The 18,556-nt window shown below is 41.4% G+C and overlaps 1 protein-coding gene across 1 annotated transcript in view; it reads left to right on the forward strand.

The window, feature by feature from the left end:
- Nucleotides 1-18,556, forward strand: part of dmd (dystrophin) — a 1,748,406-nt gene that overhangs the window by 727,722 nt on the left and 1,002,128 nt on the right. Inside the window, exon 34 of the mRNA XM_041212034.1 lies at nt 8,621-8,800. Within this exon, the coding sequence (XP_041067968.1) occupies nt 8,621-8,800 (180 nt within the window). The remainder of the gene's footprint in view (nt 1-8,620; nt 8,801-18,556) is intronic.

An 18,556-nucleotide genomic window follows, 5' to 3' on the forward strand; every position in this document is an offset into this window, starting at 1 on the left:
AAATAGCCTTCAGTGTCCATTTGATAAAAAAGAAACTGCTAATTTTTGTCATGACTTATTGCTATCCAGTAACCCCTGCTGGATTGTGCACATGTGGACATCAAGATGAGGACAGGATTGTGCTTGCTAAATAGCCTCAAGTACACACTATCATAACTGACAGCTAAAGTTCTTAGCGCCCATAGAAGAATCTCCAAAGCAACAAGTCAATACCTATAGAGGAGGGAAAGGGAGGGACTGGGAGGCAACTGGCAGGAAAGCAAAAGCATCTTGTGGTGAAAGTTTGATTGAATTCCATTTAGTAAATTGATTGACTTTGTAGTTGGAAAGTGACTACTTATGTCTTCATTTTTCATATTCATCATAAACATTGAAATATTTCACTGAAAGTTTTTTTTGTTATAAGTTTGAGCGTTGCCAGAAGTCCGGGAGCTTTCATTGTCTGTAGGTAAATCACACACAAAAAAAGTTTTTCTCAATGGACAAAGAGACATAGGGCTTCTTTTGTCTTGACCTTGAAAGAAATGTTTGTGTAAGTATAACTTCACTAAATGTCATTGAATTTGACTCTAAATTTTGGCATTTGACTTTCACATCAATCAAAAATTCAGTGTTGTCTCAAATTATCCGATTTAATAAATTCAAATAAAAATATTGGGTTTGCCTTAGAGAGTAGAATGAAGTTTCTCTTTCACACAGAAAATGGATAGCTTACTTTCATTAGAATCTTAGCTGCCAGTCATATCCGCTTTTGGTGCAAGTGAAAAATTGGACACAAATTGTGCTTGTAATTGCACCGGTTAGGTTGTAGTTAAAGTTTCCACTAAAATGAATTGTCACAAATGTAATATTTTCCATGAACCAGCACAATGGGGAGTCTAAAAGATATTTATTTATCTTTGCATTTAAAAATTCATTAATACAGAGCAGCTTAATTAATACAACTGAAAATGAGTTAAAGTCAGGTTGTTCACAGGTGGAGGACTAGACCTGACTTTAACTCATTGAAATGACTTAAAATAAACTATATTGAACTATTTATTTAATTGGTGTACACTGGTCAGTTTCTTAGTAAACTGAACATATGTTAATAGATAAAAACCTTTAAAGCATACCTGTCTGTCAAACAAAACAAGTTGCATTTAAAGAGTCTACTTGAACAGCTGCGAATAGATGCAATCAACTGGAACTTACCATCCTTGTTATTTTGCTTGGCATGCAGGGGTGGTCAGTTTGATGGGTGGTGACTGCTTCGGACAAAATTACTTTAAACCAGCATTAAAAATTACAGAGAGTTGATTCATACTTGACGTAACTCGCCCTTGGTTTTATGTAATTATTTGTGCTGGTTTGGCTGACTTTTACCTGGGCCTGAATTTTTTCCACGTGAGGCGGGCTCGGCGGGAGCGGGTGGGGGTGGTTGCGGAGCTGACTGCCGCCCACAATCAGCTCCGCACCATCATTTTATCCAGGCGGGCGAACAACACCTCATCTTCCGACTAGGGACTTTACAGCCTTCTGGACTGAATATTGAATTCAACAACTTTAGGTCGTAAGCTCCCTCCCCCATCCCCACCCCCTTTCTGTTTCCCCCTTCCCTTTTTTTTTCCAATAAATTATAAAGATTTTCCTTTTCCCACCTATTTCCATTATATATAAAAAAAAAACCCACTAGAGCTATACCTTGAGTGCCCTACCATCCATTCTTAATTAGCACATTCGTTTAGATAATATCACCAACTTTAATTTTAACACCTATGTGTTCTATTGTACTATTGTCGTTGACATCTTTTGATGATCTGCTTCTATCACTGCTTGTTTGTCCCTACAACCACACCCCCCCACCCCCCCCCCACCTCTTTGTCTCTCTATCTCTCCGCCCCCCACACACACACCTTAAACCAGCTTATATTTCAACTCTTTCTTGGACTCGAATGCAAGTTCTGTCGAAGGGTCATGAGGACTCGAAATGTCAACTCTTTTCTTCTCCGCCGATGCTGCCAGACCTGCTGAGTTTTTCCAGGTAATTCTGTTTTTGTTTTGGGCGAATTAAGGTCCGTCCAATGTAATATGCAAGCGATAGCGCTGAGCTCTACCTGTGTGGGCAGGGGGGAGGAGGGAGAGTCAGGTCCAGCGCTCTTGCGCGCATGCTCATGAAAGAGCACTTTAATCTCTCTGAGGCACTGAGCTGCCTTAGGGAGATTGAAGTGCTTTTGAAAAAAATAAATGAATAATAAAAATTTGATGGACTGTGTCACGTGAGATGAGAGATGTTCTTATTTTTCAGAAAAACCTCTTATTTAATTCGTAAAAGCTTTAGGAAAATTCATCCCGCTTGTGGGTGAGGGTTCCTAAAAAATTTAAAGACCGCTTGGCCTTTTCACCTGCCTGTCAACTGTAAGGTTGGATGAGCAGCGTAAACTCAAACTTAATTACTTTGTTAATGGCCATAATACGCCTATCAATTATCGGCAGGCGTGCAGCCAACTCCGGCGCACGCCTGCCGGAAGAAACATCGCAAGGCAGCACAATGATGTCGGGACGCACGCGTGATGTCATCATGCGTCATTTTACGTGCTGGCATGTCGGGCCCGCCCCCACATGCCTACTGAAAATTCCTGGCCCCGGAGCGCGCTGGCAAAACTGTCATAAACTAGCAGAATATCTAGGCTTGCGAAGACCTTGTTTCATGTTGACATTGTTTGAGTTGAATCAGATACCTGCCTGAACACTGCAGCCTGTTCTATATAGTATCTAGTTTTCTGGGCAGGTTCTGCGGATCTGTGGTGTACTATTGTATCCCTGTGTCATGTTTTTGAGAGTCCTATTGTTGGTTTTGCCAGTTACATATTTAAATACCTTAGCTGGAGATTCTTATAGAAATGCAACATGTCAAATGCTTTGCAATCTGTCCTCTAGCTATTTTGTGTAACATGGTGCTATGTAAAGAATTTTTACAGGCTGATTTATCAAAAATTATATAATGCTTATGTTTTCTTTTAAAAGAAAATACTAAACAAAGCAGTGTCATCATCTAGTAGTATAAGTGAAAGAATGAGAGAAAAATTCATAAGATAGGTCATGTTAACCACATATTCTTCCTCAAGTCAGTGGGGTACAAGCTTGGAAACATAGAAAATAGGAGCAGGAGTAGGTCGTTTGGCCCTTTGAGCCTACTGTGCCATTCAATATGATCATGGCTGATCCTCTATCTCAGTGCCATGCTCCAGCTCTCTCCCCATAACCCTTAACACCTTTAGAGTCTAGAAATCTATCTATTTCCTCCTTAAATATATTCAGTGACTTGGCCTCCACAGCCTCTTGTGGTAGAGAATTCCACAGGTTCACCACCCTCTGAGTGAAGAAGTTTCTCCCCATCTCAGTCCTCAATGGCCTACCCCATATCCTGAGACTGTGACCACTTGTTGTATATCTCCCCCCGCAGCCAGAGGAAACGCCATCCCGACATCCAATTTGTCCATCCCTGTCAGAACTTAATACCTTTCAATGCGATCCCTTCTCATTCTTCCAAATTCCAGTGAATACAGACCTAGTCGGCCCAATCTCTCGTCATGCGACAATCCTGCCATTCAAGAAATCAGTCTGGCGAACTTTTACTGCACTCACTCTATGGCAAGTATATTGTTTCTTTAGTAAGGAGACCAAAACTGCACACAGTACTCCAGGCGTGGTCTTACCTGGGCCCTGTACAGCTGCAGTAAGACATCCTTCCTCCTTTACTCAAGTTCTCTCACAATGAAGGCCAACATACCATTTGCCTTCTTAACTGCTTGCTGCACCTGTATGCTTGCTTTCAGTGATTAGTTTACAAGGTCACCCAGGTCCCTTTGTACATCGACATTTCCCAATCTATCACCATTTAAATAATACTCTGCCATTCTGTTTTTCTTGCCAAAGTGGGTAACTTCACACTTATCAACGTTATACTGCACATCTGCCATGTATTTGCCCACTCAACTTATCTAAATCACTTTGAAGCCTCTTCACATCCTCCTCATCACTCATATTCCCACAGTGGGGCCCAAGCACTGATCCCTGTGGTACCCCACGAGTCACCGCCTGCCACTCTGAAAAAGACCCATTTATTCCTACTCTCTGTTTCCTGTCTGCCAACCAATTCTCAATCCATGTCAATTTATTACCCCCATGCCAGATCCAACTTAGCCACCTAAAGTCCACTTTGCTTTGATTTTCTCATCCAAAAACTGCCTGCTATTCCAATAACACCTTGGAATGCAAGACCAACTCCCAGTTATCTCTTTCCTCTGACAAACTTCCCCCTTAACACTGTTCTCCTGGACTCACCATCTTCCCCTCATACACCAACTGTTCGTGTCATTGATACTGCTTCTACTATCATTTCTCTTTCACAATGGAGAAAAGTATAAACTTTTAACAGCCTTTCTGGCAATTTCTAACATTTACAATAAAACCTTCTCCCAGTGATCAGTCTGTAAATGCACCATGAAGTGTGGCATTAAGCTGTACAAACCAGAAGTTTCCAAGTTCATACTGAGTTCAAATAATAATTCAGCATAGAGCAGAGTAAGGGCAGGAATTGAAGCATTTCAGTTGATCTAGGTGCCCCTGTTGCCAATTCCTGCTGGAAAATATTCATGTTTGGACACTAGCCGACGGCTACTGAAATGCTCAGCATAATCAAATACCTTTCAATTCTCATTCTTTTAACATGAAGAATAGCCATGTGTATGAATTAAGTCGATCTGCGGTTGTAGTTTGTACCTGTAGCACCGGAAGGACAAAGATCAAGGCAAAATAAGTTGTATGAACTGAACAGTTGACGTTTTAATAAAAAGGGCAAGTTGCCATCATGCACTTTTCCAACAGTGCTGGATGACGCCTTGCTGACATGCTACCTCTTGTGGTATAATCCAATGGTTTGTTATGTGTGTAAACAAACAGAAGGTGTTTGCTTTGAATTGGCAAGAGATGCCAAGAGGGCCCTACCTGAAAATTTTGACATCATTTTTGAATTCAATGCACTCAAGAACCATCAGCGATCACTTGACATCAAATGTTCTAATCTGGAATGAGTTTGATCATTCAATCATTCAGATCAGCAGCATTTTGCCATCTTTGACATCAAATGTGATCAACTGGCAGAGGGCGCTTCAAGACATTGAGTGTGCTCAAAGCTGTCCAAAGTACTCAATGCTTTCCAGCATGCTCAAAGCTATCCAATGTGCTCAGCAACTTGCCCTTCTTTTTATTAAAACGTCAACTGTTTAGTTCATACAATTTATTTTGTCTTGATCTTGTCTTTCAGTGCCACAGGTACAAACTAGAACCGCAGATTGCCCTCTGTTAATTCGTACACATAACAATTCTTCATGTTAAAAGAGCTAGGGTTGAAAGATATTTGATTATGTTGAGCATTTCAGTAGCTCTCAGCTAGTATCCAAACATGGATATTTTTAAGCATACAAGGAAATTAATTGCTTAAATAATACCTGAATTTATTCAGTTTTTTTCATTTATGCCAAAATATTGTTCCACTGTACAGTACATGCTTGAGAGCATCCAACAGATCCTCATCAGTTCTTACTTCATTTTAGTCTCAAGGTCTTTTCTTTATACCAACCTACCGGAGTCTCGGGTCTAAACTCACTCTCCCCACCCCCCACCATCCCCCAGTCTCGGGGTCTAAACTTTCTCACCACCTCTCTCTCCCTCCAGTCTCCAAACTCTCCGTCCCTCATTCCCTCCAATCTCCAAACTCTCAATCCCCACCTGTCTCCCCAGGCCCCACAGAGCTCTGGGCCCTGGGCCTCATCAAACTCGAGGCTCCACCAAACTCCAGGCCTGGGGCCCTGCTGAGCACTGGGCTCCTCCGAATACTTGTCTTGATGCCGGCACCATCAGTGCTTCCACACTGGCTGAAAAGATGCATCAGGGCCAGCCTCATCATCACTTGCGGTTGACAGCCTGCCCTGCAAACAAAGCTCCAGGCAGTGGTTGCGGGGGGTGGTGAGTGGTAAGCAAAAATGAGGGGAAAGAGGGTGTGGAAGAGAGAGTGAGGAGGGAGGGAGATAGAGAGGAAGGAGGGAGGGAGAGGGAGGAGGAAAGGAGAGAGAGCGACCCTAAGATCATAAGTTGCCAGAGTAGAAGTAGGCCATTTGGCCCATTGAGTCTGTTCCACCATTCAGTGAGATCATGGTTGATCTGATAATTCTCAACTCCACTTTCCTGCCTTTTTCCCATAACCCTTAACTCCCTTACTGATTAAAAATTCATCATCCTCAGCCTTGAATACACTTAAGGACCCAGCTTCAACAGCCCTCTGTGGTAAAGAATTCCACAGATTGACTACCCTCTGAGTGAAGAAATTCCTCCCCATCTCTGCCTTAAATAGGCACCACTTACTCTGAGATTATGCCTTCTGGTCCTAGATTCTCCCACAAGGGGAAACCTCTCAGAGAGAGAGATGACAGATAGAGGAAGAGGAAGAGACGAGAGAGAGATAGGAGGAGGAGAGAGGGGAAGGAGCGAGTGAGTGAAGGAAGCGAGAGGAGATGGGGAGAGAGGGGGAGTGATGGAGGGAGAGATAGAGGGAAGGGAGGGGGGGCATGGAGGGAGTGAGGAGAGAGGGGGAGCAAGGGAGAGGGAGAAGGGGAGTGAGGGAAAGAGAGAAAGAGAGGGGGGAGTGAGGGAGAAAGAGAGGGGGGGAGTGAGGAACATGAGGCAGAACTTTCAGCTCGGCATGTGGGTGCACACCTGACACGCAGGCGTGTGAAATAGCGCGCAATGATGTCGGGCGAGTGTTCCGATATCATTGCACACTTGTGCGATATTTCAGTTGCTGTGCGCGTACGAGAGTCGGCAGCATGCCCACTGACAATTAAGAGGGCCATTAAGCCTCTTAATCAATGAATTAAATGGAACTTTTCGCTGCTCGTCCAACTTTACCGTTGGCAGGTGGGCAAATAGTGCAGGCAGCCTTTGCATTTTTTGCAAAATCTTATCCACAGGCAGGATGAGGTTTCGAACAATGACTAAAAAAAATAAAAAATTTTAAAACTCATTTTTCACATGTCCCTGTTCATGTGTGGGGCCATGTTTTCCTTATTTTTAAAACCTTTATTTGTCATGTTAAAAATCTTCAGCTCCCTGAGGCAGCTCTGTGCCTTCAGGGAGCCTCCACTGAGCACACCCCGGCGTATATGCACACTTCAGTGCTCGTGGTCTTCCCAGCCCCACCCAGGCAATGCTGGGTTATCAGCATGCCAATTAACAGCCAGCCTGCGTGAGCTCACAGTCGGGGCCCGATCACAGGCTGCTCCTGGGCCTGCCCGCAGCGACTGCCCGACGAGAGGAATATCCTCCCCATGGTCTGTTTTTTCTAAAGTTAGCTCAGTGTTAGGATGTTTAAAGTTATGTACATTCAGAAGTATGGAAAGTAAACTCGTTTCTAGTGTCCGAATGCTTAACTGATGTTGTTAATTGCAAATGTTTGAGCACTACGGTTTGGGGCAATTGATGACATTGATACTCTTTTGAGTAAACCTGTTTCCATCTGTTTCAGATGAAGTTATATTGTTTCATAGTTTGCCATTGTGAGATTTGAACTCTTGATACTCTTTTGAGTAAACCTGTTTCCATCTGTTTCAGATGAAGTTATATTGTTTCATAGTTTGCCATTGTGAGATTTGAACTCTTGATCTTGGGGTTACAAACCCAGTACCATAACCACTTGGCTACTTAGGCCAAGCTTTGCCATTGTGAGATTTGAACTCTTGATACTCTTTTGAGTAAACCTGTTTCCATCTGTTTCAGATGAAGTTACATTGTTTCATAGTTTGCCATTGTGAGATTTGAACTCTTGATCTGGGGGTTACAAACCCAGTACCATAACCACTTGGCTATTTAGGCCAAGCTTTAATTAACTCTTTCGAGTATAAACACGTTTCCATCTGTTTCAGATGAAGTTACATTGTTTCATAGTTTGCCATTGTGAGATTTGAACTTTTGATACTCTTTTGAGTAAACCTGTTTCTATCTGTTTCAGATGAAGTTACATTGTTTCATAGTTTGCCATTGTGAGATTTGAACTCATGATACTCTTTTTTTGAGTAAACCTGTTTCCATCTGTTTCAGATGAAGTTACATTGTTTCATAGTTTGCCATTGTGAGATTTGAACTTTTGATCTTGGGGTTACAAACCCAGTACCATAACCACTTGGCTATTTAGGCCAAGCTATTGATGACATTGATGTCAGTTCTGTTACTTGCAATGTTAAATGATAGCTAAACGATTGCTTAGGCATATAATTGATGTCAGGTAATGGCTAACTGATTGCTTTTAAACACAATTGATGTCAAATGAGAGCAAATGAATGTTGTTTAATGCAAATAATGCTAAATGCTGTCAGAATGTTCAATTAGGGAATACTGCCTTGTTTGTGCCAGTGAAAGAGTTGTTCCCCTCCCCCGCTCCTTACAATATTTTATTGTATATGAAAATCAGAATTGGGCAACATTATGGTTGTTTCTGACCAACATTCCTTTAGTAATGATAAGAGGCTTTTTTAATTTTCATTTGCTGCATATTCAGTAATGACATGCAATATTCTCTTTAAAGGCTACACAGAAAGATATAGAGAAAAGACGGTTACTGCTTAACAGCATTACTGAGACGGGCAAGAGTCTGAAGACCATGTTAGGAAAGAGTGACAGTGTTGTGGATGACAAACTTAGTCTGTTAAATTGTAACTGGATAGCAGTCACATCACGGTCTGAAGAATGGCTCAACCTTCTACTGGTGAGTAACTTTGAACATCATTGTTTCAAATGCAGAAGTAATCTTTGGAATGCAATAAATGACCACATGAACAGCAAAGAATTGTGTCAGAGATTGATGGAATTGATTGCAGATTAATTTTCCCACTTCATTGCATTTTACCCTAGGGGATGCAGGAAGATACTTGAGTGGAGGTTTTGGAGGTCAGGTCTCACTTCATAGTGTTGGGGGTGCGGGCATTGAGATGGGTAGGGAGACTACTAAGAGAAGATTAATCTGCTCTTGGGTGTCATTTGGAAGGGAACTATTGAATATTTTGGATGTTTTCAATTAATTTGTAATTTTTAATTAAAAAAATCTTAGCGATTTCAGTTTAGAGAATTTTGTAAATATATTGGGGATAATTCACTTTAAGCACCGGGATGGTAAAGTGTGTGGCCCCACGGTTTGCTGCTCAATATTGAAAGTGCCAGAATTTCCTTTCCATTGCAATTAGTGGAATTGGGTGGTTTCTATAATATGCAAGTTGTTAGTTGGATATTAATTGTGTTTAATTAGATACAGGTGGTGGGCATTAACTAGGGTTTCATTTAGGCTCCTATAGAGACAGTTTGGAATTGGGGTTTGTGTTTAGGATATGCATGTTTATAATGCTTAATCTGTGAATTAATGCTCATAAAAGAGTATAAAGATTGGTTCTGTTTTATCCTTCACCATCAGGCTTTCTGGATAGTATCATGTACCTCTGGTGACCTCTCTCTCTGGTGTAGCACCCAAGACAAAATTAACCTCCATTTTCTCCATCACTAACCTAATGGAGAAAAAAAAATACGGCAACTAATAGAATTTGACTTTAGCATTGTTAGAAATATTAACAATGACTCAGTAGGCTAAAAATTACAGAGCAACACAGGATGTGATGCCAAAACAATGTGCAAAGTTGCAGAATGCCCTGCAATAAAAACTGATTTAAATGAATTGAATCTCACAAATGGTAGTCCTGATTATGACCCTTATTCCACATTATATATTTATTCCAACCATGTACAGTAAGCTTGCAATCAGCACTTACCCTGTATTATTCTGATAAACCTTGACTGGAGATTTATCAAGTCAGTGGTTTTATTGACCTGATTTGATACAGAAAACAGTAGCCACAATTCCTGGAATTCATGCTTGCAGCATTCCAACATTTCAATATGGTGTCTATCTGACCTAACCTGAGGTTAACCACAGGACTCCATCTGCACGAATTAAATAATGTACTCTGATGCAACTGTGTCAATGTTAGAAGATATTTCATGAGAACCAGCTCCTCAGACCTTGCCGAGCTTTGTTTTAACCAGTTTCTGTAAAGAAAAGTGAAATTGAAGAATGAACTGGTACCCTGACAAATGTTCCTGTGGAGCCAACTTTTCTTGCAATAAAGTATTCATTAAATGGCATGCAATATTTAACTAGAATTCAATTAACCAAATGATTCATGGGGAATGGATTCTGTCTGACACAAGTTGGCGAAGGGGAAAAGAAATACATACAACATTTTGAAACTTAGGTCATGACATCTTCAGGAGGGTATTTACAGGGGGTTCCAAATACACACAAGTTTCAAAACCGTTGGTATAGGTTATCATAAGAATTTTTGGTGACAGACTCTCCAGTCTTCTTAAATAAAATCTCTCCTACAAAGTTTTCTCCAGTGTCATATTATTCAGCATTTGAAAGCTAGCTCTTACACCTCTGGCAAAATCATTGATTTTCTGTTCCCTAGCTGTTAATAAGCAGACATGTTACTCCTTTGGTCTTAAGTTAGTGCATCATTCTCTCCACACAGTGTTATGATGCGGCAGGTGGTAATTGCTGGGCTGACGAAAGCCCAAAGGGAAACTTGGTCAAACTATCACAACAGTTTGCAATTTGTATTTAGTATGAGAAGGTGTGTGCACTGAAGTCAGAAGTAAAGATTCCATTACCACTTCTGGAGATTTTAAATATTACAGTAAAACATTTATTAACAAAAGAAAAGAAAATTAAAATAAATAGGATTACAGTTACACAGTTAAATTTAGTCTTATAACATTTACAAAAAGATTTCCACTTAGCTAGTCTCACAAATAAACGCCCTTTTCCAGGCAACAATCCATATCGATTCTTAAATCTATTAATAAGTCAAGTAATATTGCCACAAGGCACTCACTATAGGGGAGATGTTTCACAGCTCAAAGAAACTAGGAGCACGAGTAGGCCATTCGCCCCTTTGAGCCTACTTCGCCATTCATTATGATCATGGCTGATCATCCTGCTCCCGCTTTCTCCTCATACCTTCTATCTCCCTCTCACTGAACAGTGGAAATCCAAAGGTAGTAACAAAACCTTGCTTTCTGGAACAACTGGACACTACTCTCGGGTGGCTAGAGGCGGCGTCCTTCACAGGTCTGTCTTCACACAGCACACTCTTCAAGATCTCACATGGCCACACACCTCATATAGCTTTCAAGCTTTCCTTAAATATGTTTGTCCTCTTTCATCTTTAAACTCATTGTTTTTAACTTTCTTTGGAAGTTACCTTTCCCAAAATATAAAAACCTTTCATGTTGTCTTTATGGCCACTACTTTAAGGAAAAATAAACTTAATACCTGCTTTATTCATTTATGATCTTTGCCAGTTGTAAAACTTCCTTTGATTTCTCTTTAAAATTCAACAGCTAAAAACTCAACTCCTCAGTTATCCCCTAATGCAAATTTCTATTCATGTTGTATTTATGTGTATCCCATCTTAGCTTGTCCATCACCACTTCCAAAATGCTACTTTTACACCTAACCCTTCAGCAGACCTTGCAGTATGTCTTCAGTATAATTAAGTTAGTCACACACACAAACAAACGCACCGCCCCCACAAGCCTGCTTCCCATAATCCTACAGCAATATTGAAAAAAAAAGATACTTTCTTTACAACAGCAAAAACCCAAACATAAGAATATACGAGTTAGGAGCAGGAGTAAGCCACTCTGACCCTCGAACCTGCTCCGCCATTCAATAAGATCATGGCTGATCTGATTGCAACCTTAACTCTACATTCCTACCTACCAAAGATTCTCCATTCTCTGAGAGAAAAAAACTTCTCCCCATCTCTGTCTTAAATGGGCGACCACTTATTTTTAAACAGTGACCCCCAATTCAGATTCTCCCACAAGAGGAAACATCCTTCCACATGTACCCTGTCAAGACCCCTCAGAATCTTATATGTTTCAATCAAGTCGCCTCTTACTCTTCCAACCTCCAGCGGATACAAGCCTACCCTGTCCAACGTCTTAGGACAACCCACCCATTCCAGGTATTAATCTAGTAAACCTTCTCTGAACTGCTTCCAACATTTTTACATCCTTTGTTAAATAAGGTGACCAATATTGTACACAGTACTCTAGCTGTGGTCTCACCAATGCCCTATATAAATGAAGCATAACCTCACTGCTTTTGTATTTAATTCCCCTGCAATAAATGATAACATTCTGTTAGCTTTCCTAATTACTTGCTGTGACGAACTCCAATACTAACCTTAACCAGAAGTCGGAGATCAGGAGTTTGAAGATCAGGAACTACAGTTCCCAGCAACCTTCTGGACTTTCACGTGTGTGCCAGCCTGGAAAGGGCCGCACATGCACAGTTGTTGTCTTTCACGTCTTCAAGCTGGGAAATGGCCTTACGTGCATAAGCAGTTAGTGTTCTTTACGTTCTGTAGGCCAGAAACCGGCCCTGTACACATGCACAGAAGAAAAGGAAGAAAAAAAAAAAGTGAAACAGCACAAAAAGAAGGTCTGGTGACCTGGAACAAGAGAACCATTAGGAGGAAGGTGTCCCAGGGAGCAGGACAGGGGGAGGGGGACAGGGAGAAGGTTCCTAACTTGAGAGTGGGACAGGAAGAGGTCCCAGGAGAAAGTCCCTAGTAAGGAAGAAGGACAGGGATCAGGGACAGATCCTGTTAAGTGAAGTTGAGAGAAAGAAGCAGAGCAATAGCCTCTGAGTTAGAGAGTTGTGGGGAGCAAACTTGAAGTGAAGTGGCCTTGAGAGGAGCGCAGAAGATCTGAGAGGACAGCCGAAGGTTGGTGACTCTGTACTGCAGGCCGTTGAAATGAAGGTACCCTTTTGGAGCAGTAATCTTCTGCTTGGCATAGCCAAAGATCTGAAAGTGTGCTTGGAATATGAAGATTGAGTGTAAATGGAGATCCAAGGAAAAGGAATCTCAGAAGGCGAGTTTGGAACATTGGAGGTGGATCCTTGTTGAAGCTGTCTGAGTGGTAACCACGTTTGGAGAGAATTCCAAAGCACGTTCTTCAAATGTGGAGATTGGACACCCTCATGAGAAAGACAAAGTTTCAGTGAGACCGGTTGGCTCATGGTATGACAAGTGCCCGGGTGGGCTGTTGAGAAATCCCTAGAATCTGCTTTTGTCTCACTTGTCATTTACTTTTTAATGTAATGTGTCTGTTCACGGTTCACCATTTGGTTCACATGTACCGCATACTTACCCTGAATATTTGGGTGTAAGGTAGATATGGTAAATTGTTTTATCTTTCCGAATTTATATGTGTCTATAAAGATATGGCTGGGGTTAAGGAATGGTGAGTGTTTGAATCTTTTTCTTGTGTTTGTATTGAGATCTTTTTACCTGGTGCAATATGGTTCATTTTTCTTGTTTAATAAATGTTTTATTCTTTGTGTTAAAAGTTCACAAGCAGCCTCCTGTGTTCAGTAACTTTCCTCCATGTTTATCCTGGAACTCTCTTCCTAACAGCACTCTGGGTGTACCTGCACCAAATGGACTGCTATGGGTCAAGAAGGTAGCTCACCACCACCTTCTCAAGGGCAAGTAGGGATGGGCAATAAATGCTGGCCCAGCCAGCGAAGCCCACATCCCATGAGTGAATAATAAAAAAAAAAATCTTTTAAAAAAAAAAGGTTAGGATCTTTCAAGGCAGGTCTCAATCTGGGATCTGACCTGCCCAGTGCTAACATCAGCTGGGATCGTAACACTGCATACTAAACTTTTGTAATCCATGCACGAGGACACCCAAGCCCCTGTGCACCTCAGTGCTCTGCAATCTCTCACCATTTAGATAATATGCTTCTTTTTTATTCTTCCTATCAAAATGGACAATTTCCCGTTTCCCACATTTTATTCAATTTGCCAGATCTTTTCCCACTCACTTAACCTACCTATATCCCTTTGTAGCCTTCTTATGTCATCTTCACAGCTTACTTTCCTACCTATCTTTGTATCATCAGCAAATTTAGCAACCTCTGTTCCTTCATCCACATTATTTTTATAAATTGTAATAAGTTGAGGGCCCGGTACTGATCCCTGTGGCACATCACTCATTACATCTTGCCAACCAGAAAAAGACCCATTTATGCCTATCCTCTGTTTCCTGTTAGTTAGCCAATCTTCTACCCATGCTAATATGTTACCCCCTACACCATGAGCTTTTAATTTCCTCAATAACCTTTGATGTGGCACCTCATCAAATACCTTCTGGAAATCCAAGTAAAGCACATCCATCAGTTACCTCTTATCCACAGCACGTGTTGCTTTCTCAAAGAACTCTAATAAATTGGTTAAACACTATTTCTCTTTCACTAAACCATGTTGACTGTGCCTGGTTACCTTGGATTTATCTAAGTGTCCTGCTATAACATCTTTAATAATAGCTTCTAACATTTTGCCTGTTAAGCTAACTGGTCTGTAGTTTCCTGACTTTCTGTCTCCCTCCCTTTTTGAATAAGGAGGTACATTCACTATTTTCTAACCTAATGGAACCTTCCCCAAATTTGGGGAATTTTGGACAATTAAACTACACATCAACTATCTCACTAGCCACTTCTTTTAAGAGCTTAAGATGAAGTCCATCAGGACCCAAGGACTTATCAGCCCGCAACTCCAACAATTTGCTCAGTATCACTTCCCTGGTGATTGTGATTTTCTTGACTTCCTCCCTCCTTTCCAATTCCTAATCTGCAGCTATTTCTGGGATATTTCTTGTATCCTATACAGTGAAGGCTGATGCAAAATATTGATTCAATTCATCTGCCGTCCCTTATTTTCCATTATTAATTCCGCACTCACTTTCTATAGGACCAACGCTCACTTTGTTAACTCTTTTTTAAAATATCTATAGAAACTCTTACTATCTCTTTTTATTTTTCTAGCTAGCTATCTCTTGTACTCTAATTTTCTCCTCCATATTAATCTTTTAGTCATTCTGCTGTTCCTTATATTCTGTCCAATCTTCTGACCTGACACTCATATTTGCACAATTTATATGCTTTTTCTTTCAGCTTGATACTATCTTTAACTTTTTTAGTTAACCACGGATGGTGGGTCTTCCCCTTGGAATTTTGTTTTCTCATTGGAATGTATCTGTTCAGTATGCTCTGAAATATATCCTTAAATATCTGCCACTGTATCTCTGTTCACCTATCCCTCAACATGAATTGCCAATTCACTTTAGCTAGCTCTGCTTTCATGCCTTTACAATTGTCCTTATTCAAGTTTAAAACACTAGGCTTAGACCCACTCTTCTCTCCCTCAAACTGAATGTAAAACTCAGTCATGTTCTGATCACTGCAGCTTAGGGGACACCTTCACTGTGAGGTCATTAATTAATCCTCTCTCATTGCACAGTGCTAGATCTGGTATCGCCTACTGCTTGGTTGGCTCCAGAATGTGCTGTTCTAAGAAACTATCCTGAAAACGTTTATGAATTTCTCATCTAGGTTATCTTTGCCCATCTGATTTTTCCAGTCTATATGTAGATTAAAAGCCCCCATGATTATTACCATACTTTTCTGGCAAGCTCCCATTATTTCTTCTTCGATACTCCGCCCTACCAGTGGTTACTTTTAGGGGGCCTGCACACCACTCCCACAAGTAACTTCTTGCCTTTATCATTCCTCATCTCCACCCAAAACGCTTCTATATCCTGGTTTCCCAAACTTAGGTTATCCCTCTCCATTGTGGTAATGTCATCTTTAATTAATAGAGCCACCCCTCCACCTTTTCCTAGCTTACAGTCCTTCTTCAATGTCACAATGTTCAGGTCCCAACCTATGTCATCCTGAAGCCATGTCTTTGTAATGGCTATCAGATCATACTTATTTATCTGTATTTGCACTATCAGTTCATCTGTTTTGTTTCAAATGCCATGTGCATTCAGATACAGAGCCTTAAGTTTTGTCCTTTTATTATTTTTGTTACCTCTAGCCTTACCTGCTGATGTACTCTTAGCTTTGCACTCTCTCTCTCCCTTCCTGTCATGGTCTGTTTATCATTTCTCATATTAATACCTTTCTCTCTTGCCTTGTCACTACTTTTTGATATATCTCATCTTCCCAAATTTGATCCTTTGCTCCCACCATTTAGTTTAAAACCCTCTTTACTTCCCTAATTATGCGGCTTGCTAGAACACTGGTCTCAGCACAGTTCGGGTATAGACTGTCCCATCAGTACAGCCCCCACTTTCCTCAGGACTGGTTTCAGTGCCCCACAAACCAGAACCCACTTCTCCCACACCAGTCATTTGTTCATTTGTTCTATGCCAATTTGCCCGGAGATTATTACCTTTGGGTTTCTGCTTCGTAATTTGGTGCCTTGCTCCTCATAATGATTATGCAGAACTTCTTTCCTTGTCCTGCCTATGTCATTGGTACTTACATGGACCACAACTACTGGATCCTCCCCATCCTACTAGAAGTTCCTCTCCAGCCCTAAGCAGATATCCTGAACCCTGTCACTGGGCAGGCAAAACAGCCTTCTGGACTCTCACTTACTGTTGCAGAGAACAGTGTCCATCTCCCTCAGTATATTGTCCCATACTATCACTACATGCTTTTGTGCTCCCCCTGCTTGACTGACTTCCTGTACCATAGTGCCATGGCCAGTCTGCTCATCCATCCTGTGGGCTTTGCTTTCGTCCATACAGGTTGTAAGCACCTCAAACCTGTTTGGCAATTGCAGTCTGAGGCTCCTCCACAACTGTCTGCTTTAACTGCTCCACTCACAGTCACACCTTCCTGTCCCTCACTGCTGGCCAAAACAGACAACCCTATTCTAAGCGGTCTGACCGCCTTCTGGAACAAACTATCCAAATATTTCTCCCCCTCCCTGATGTTGCGCAGTGTCTGCAGTTTGACTTCCAGATCAATAATCCTGATTCAGAATTGCTCAATCTGCTTATGCTTTCTGCAGATCACCTTCATATCCAGGAGCTTCCGTGTTCCAGAGCTGCAACACAATTGCCATTGTTATTTAAGTAATTTAGTTAACTTAATTATTTTCTAATTAACTTAGAATAATTCCAATGTATACCACAATTTACTGCACTTATTAAATGCTATACCACCTATAACTAAAGGCTATAATTACACAGAATATGTTTTAGGTATTTATTTTAATTAATTTATTTTATTTATTGCATTTTAAAGTTGTAATTCTTTTTACTTATTGATCTTTTTACTTATTGTTATAGACCTTAACTCCAATGCCCTAATTTGGCCATTAACACACTGTCCCTCACATCAGCCACTTACTGGCCAATCAATTTACTAGTTTCTTGTGATGTCACAATTGTTGTTTTTATTAAGTTTCTTCAAGCTGGGCGTGTAGTGCTTCATGGTCTCTCTCAACTTTGAGCTGCTTTATGGGCTCTCTCTGAACTCCCACTGCTTTACGGGCTCTCTCTCTCAACTCTGAGCTGCTTTATGGGCTCTCTCTCTCTGAACCCCTACTGCTTTACAGACTCTCTCTCTCTCTCTCTCTCTCCCCCTCTGAACTCCCAATGCTTTATGGGTTCTCTTTATCTCTCTCTGAGCTCCTTGTTACATTATGAGCTCTCTCTCTGATCTCTGTGCTGCTTTAAGGGCTCTCTCTGAGCTCATTGTTACTTTATGGGCTCTCTCTCTCTCTGAACTCCATGCTGCTTTATGGGCTCTCTCTCTGATCTCTGTGCTGCTTTAGGGGCTCTCTCTCTCTGAACTCCATGCTGCTTCATGGGCTCTCTCTATCTCTCTGTCTGGACTCCATGCTGCTTCATGGGCTCTCTCACTGAACTCTGAGCTGTTTTACGGGCTCTCTCTCTGATCTCTGTGCTGCTTTAGGGGCTCTCTCTCTCTCTCTCCGACCTCCATGCTGCTTTATGGGCTCCCTTTCTCTCTCCGTTAACTCTGCACTGCTTCATTGGCTCTCTGTCTCTCTCTGTGAACTCCGTGCTGCTTTATTGGCTCTCTCTCTCTCAACTCCCACTGCTTTACAGGCTCTCTCTCTCTCTCAACTCTGCATTGCTTTATGGGCTCTCTCTCTCTCTCTTAACTCTGCATTGATTTATAGGCGCTCTCTCTCAGAACTCCTGCTGCTTTATGGGCTCTCTCTCTCTTTACTCTGCATTGATTTATGGGTGCTCTCTCTCCCTGAACTCTATGCTGCCTTAGGGTCTCTCTCTCTGAACTCCTGCTGCTTTATGGGCTCTCTCTCTCTCTCTCTCTCTCTGAACTCCCACTGCTTTAAGGACTCCCTCTCTCCCTGAACTCTGTGTTGGTTTATGGGCTCTCTCTTTCTTCCTCTCTCTCTTGCTGAACTCCACACTGCTTTATGGGCTCTTTCTCTCTGAACTCCCACTGCTCGAGCAAACCTTTGTGTTTCATGCTATTGCATAGAATATTAGAAAGTCAACATCTGGTGTCAACCAAATACATGATTTTCAAGACAATGTCTTGTCATTGATAAAT

The sequence above is a fragment of the Carcharodon carcharias genome, chromosome 18 (genome assembly GCF_017639515.1).
Source record: "Carcharodon carcharias isolate sCarCar2 chromosome 18, sCarCar2.pri, whole genome shotgun sequence".
NCBI lineage: Eukaryota > Metazoa > Chordata > Chondrichthyes > Lamniformes > Lamnidae > Carcharodon > Carcharodon carcharias.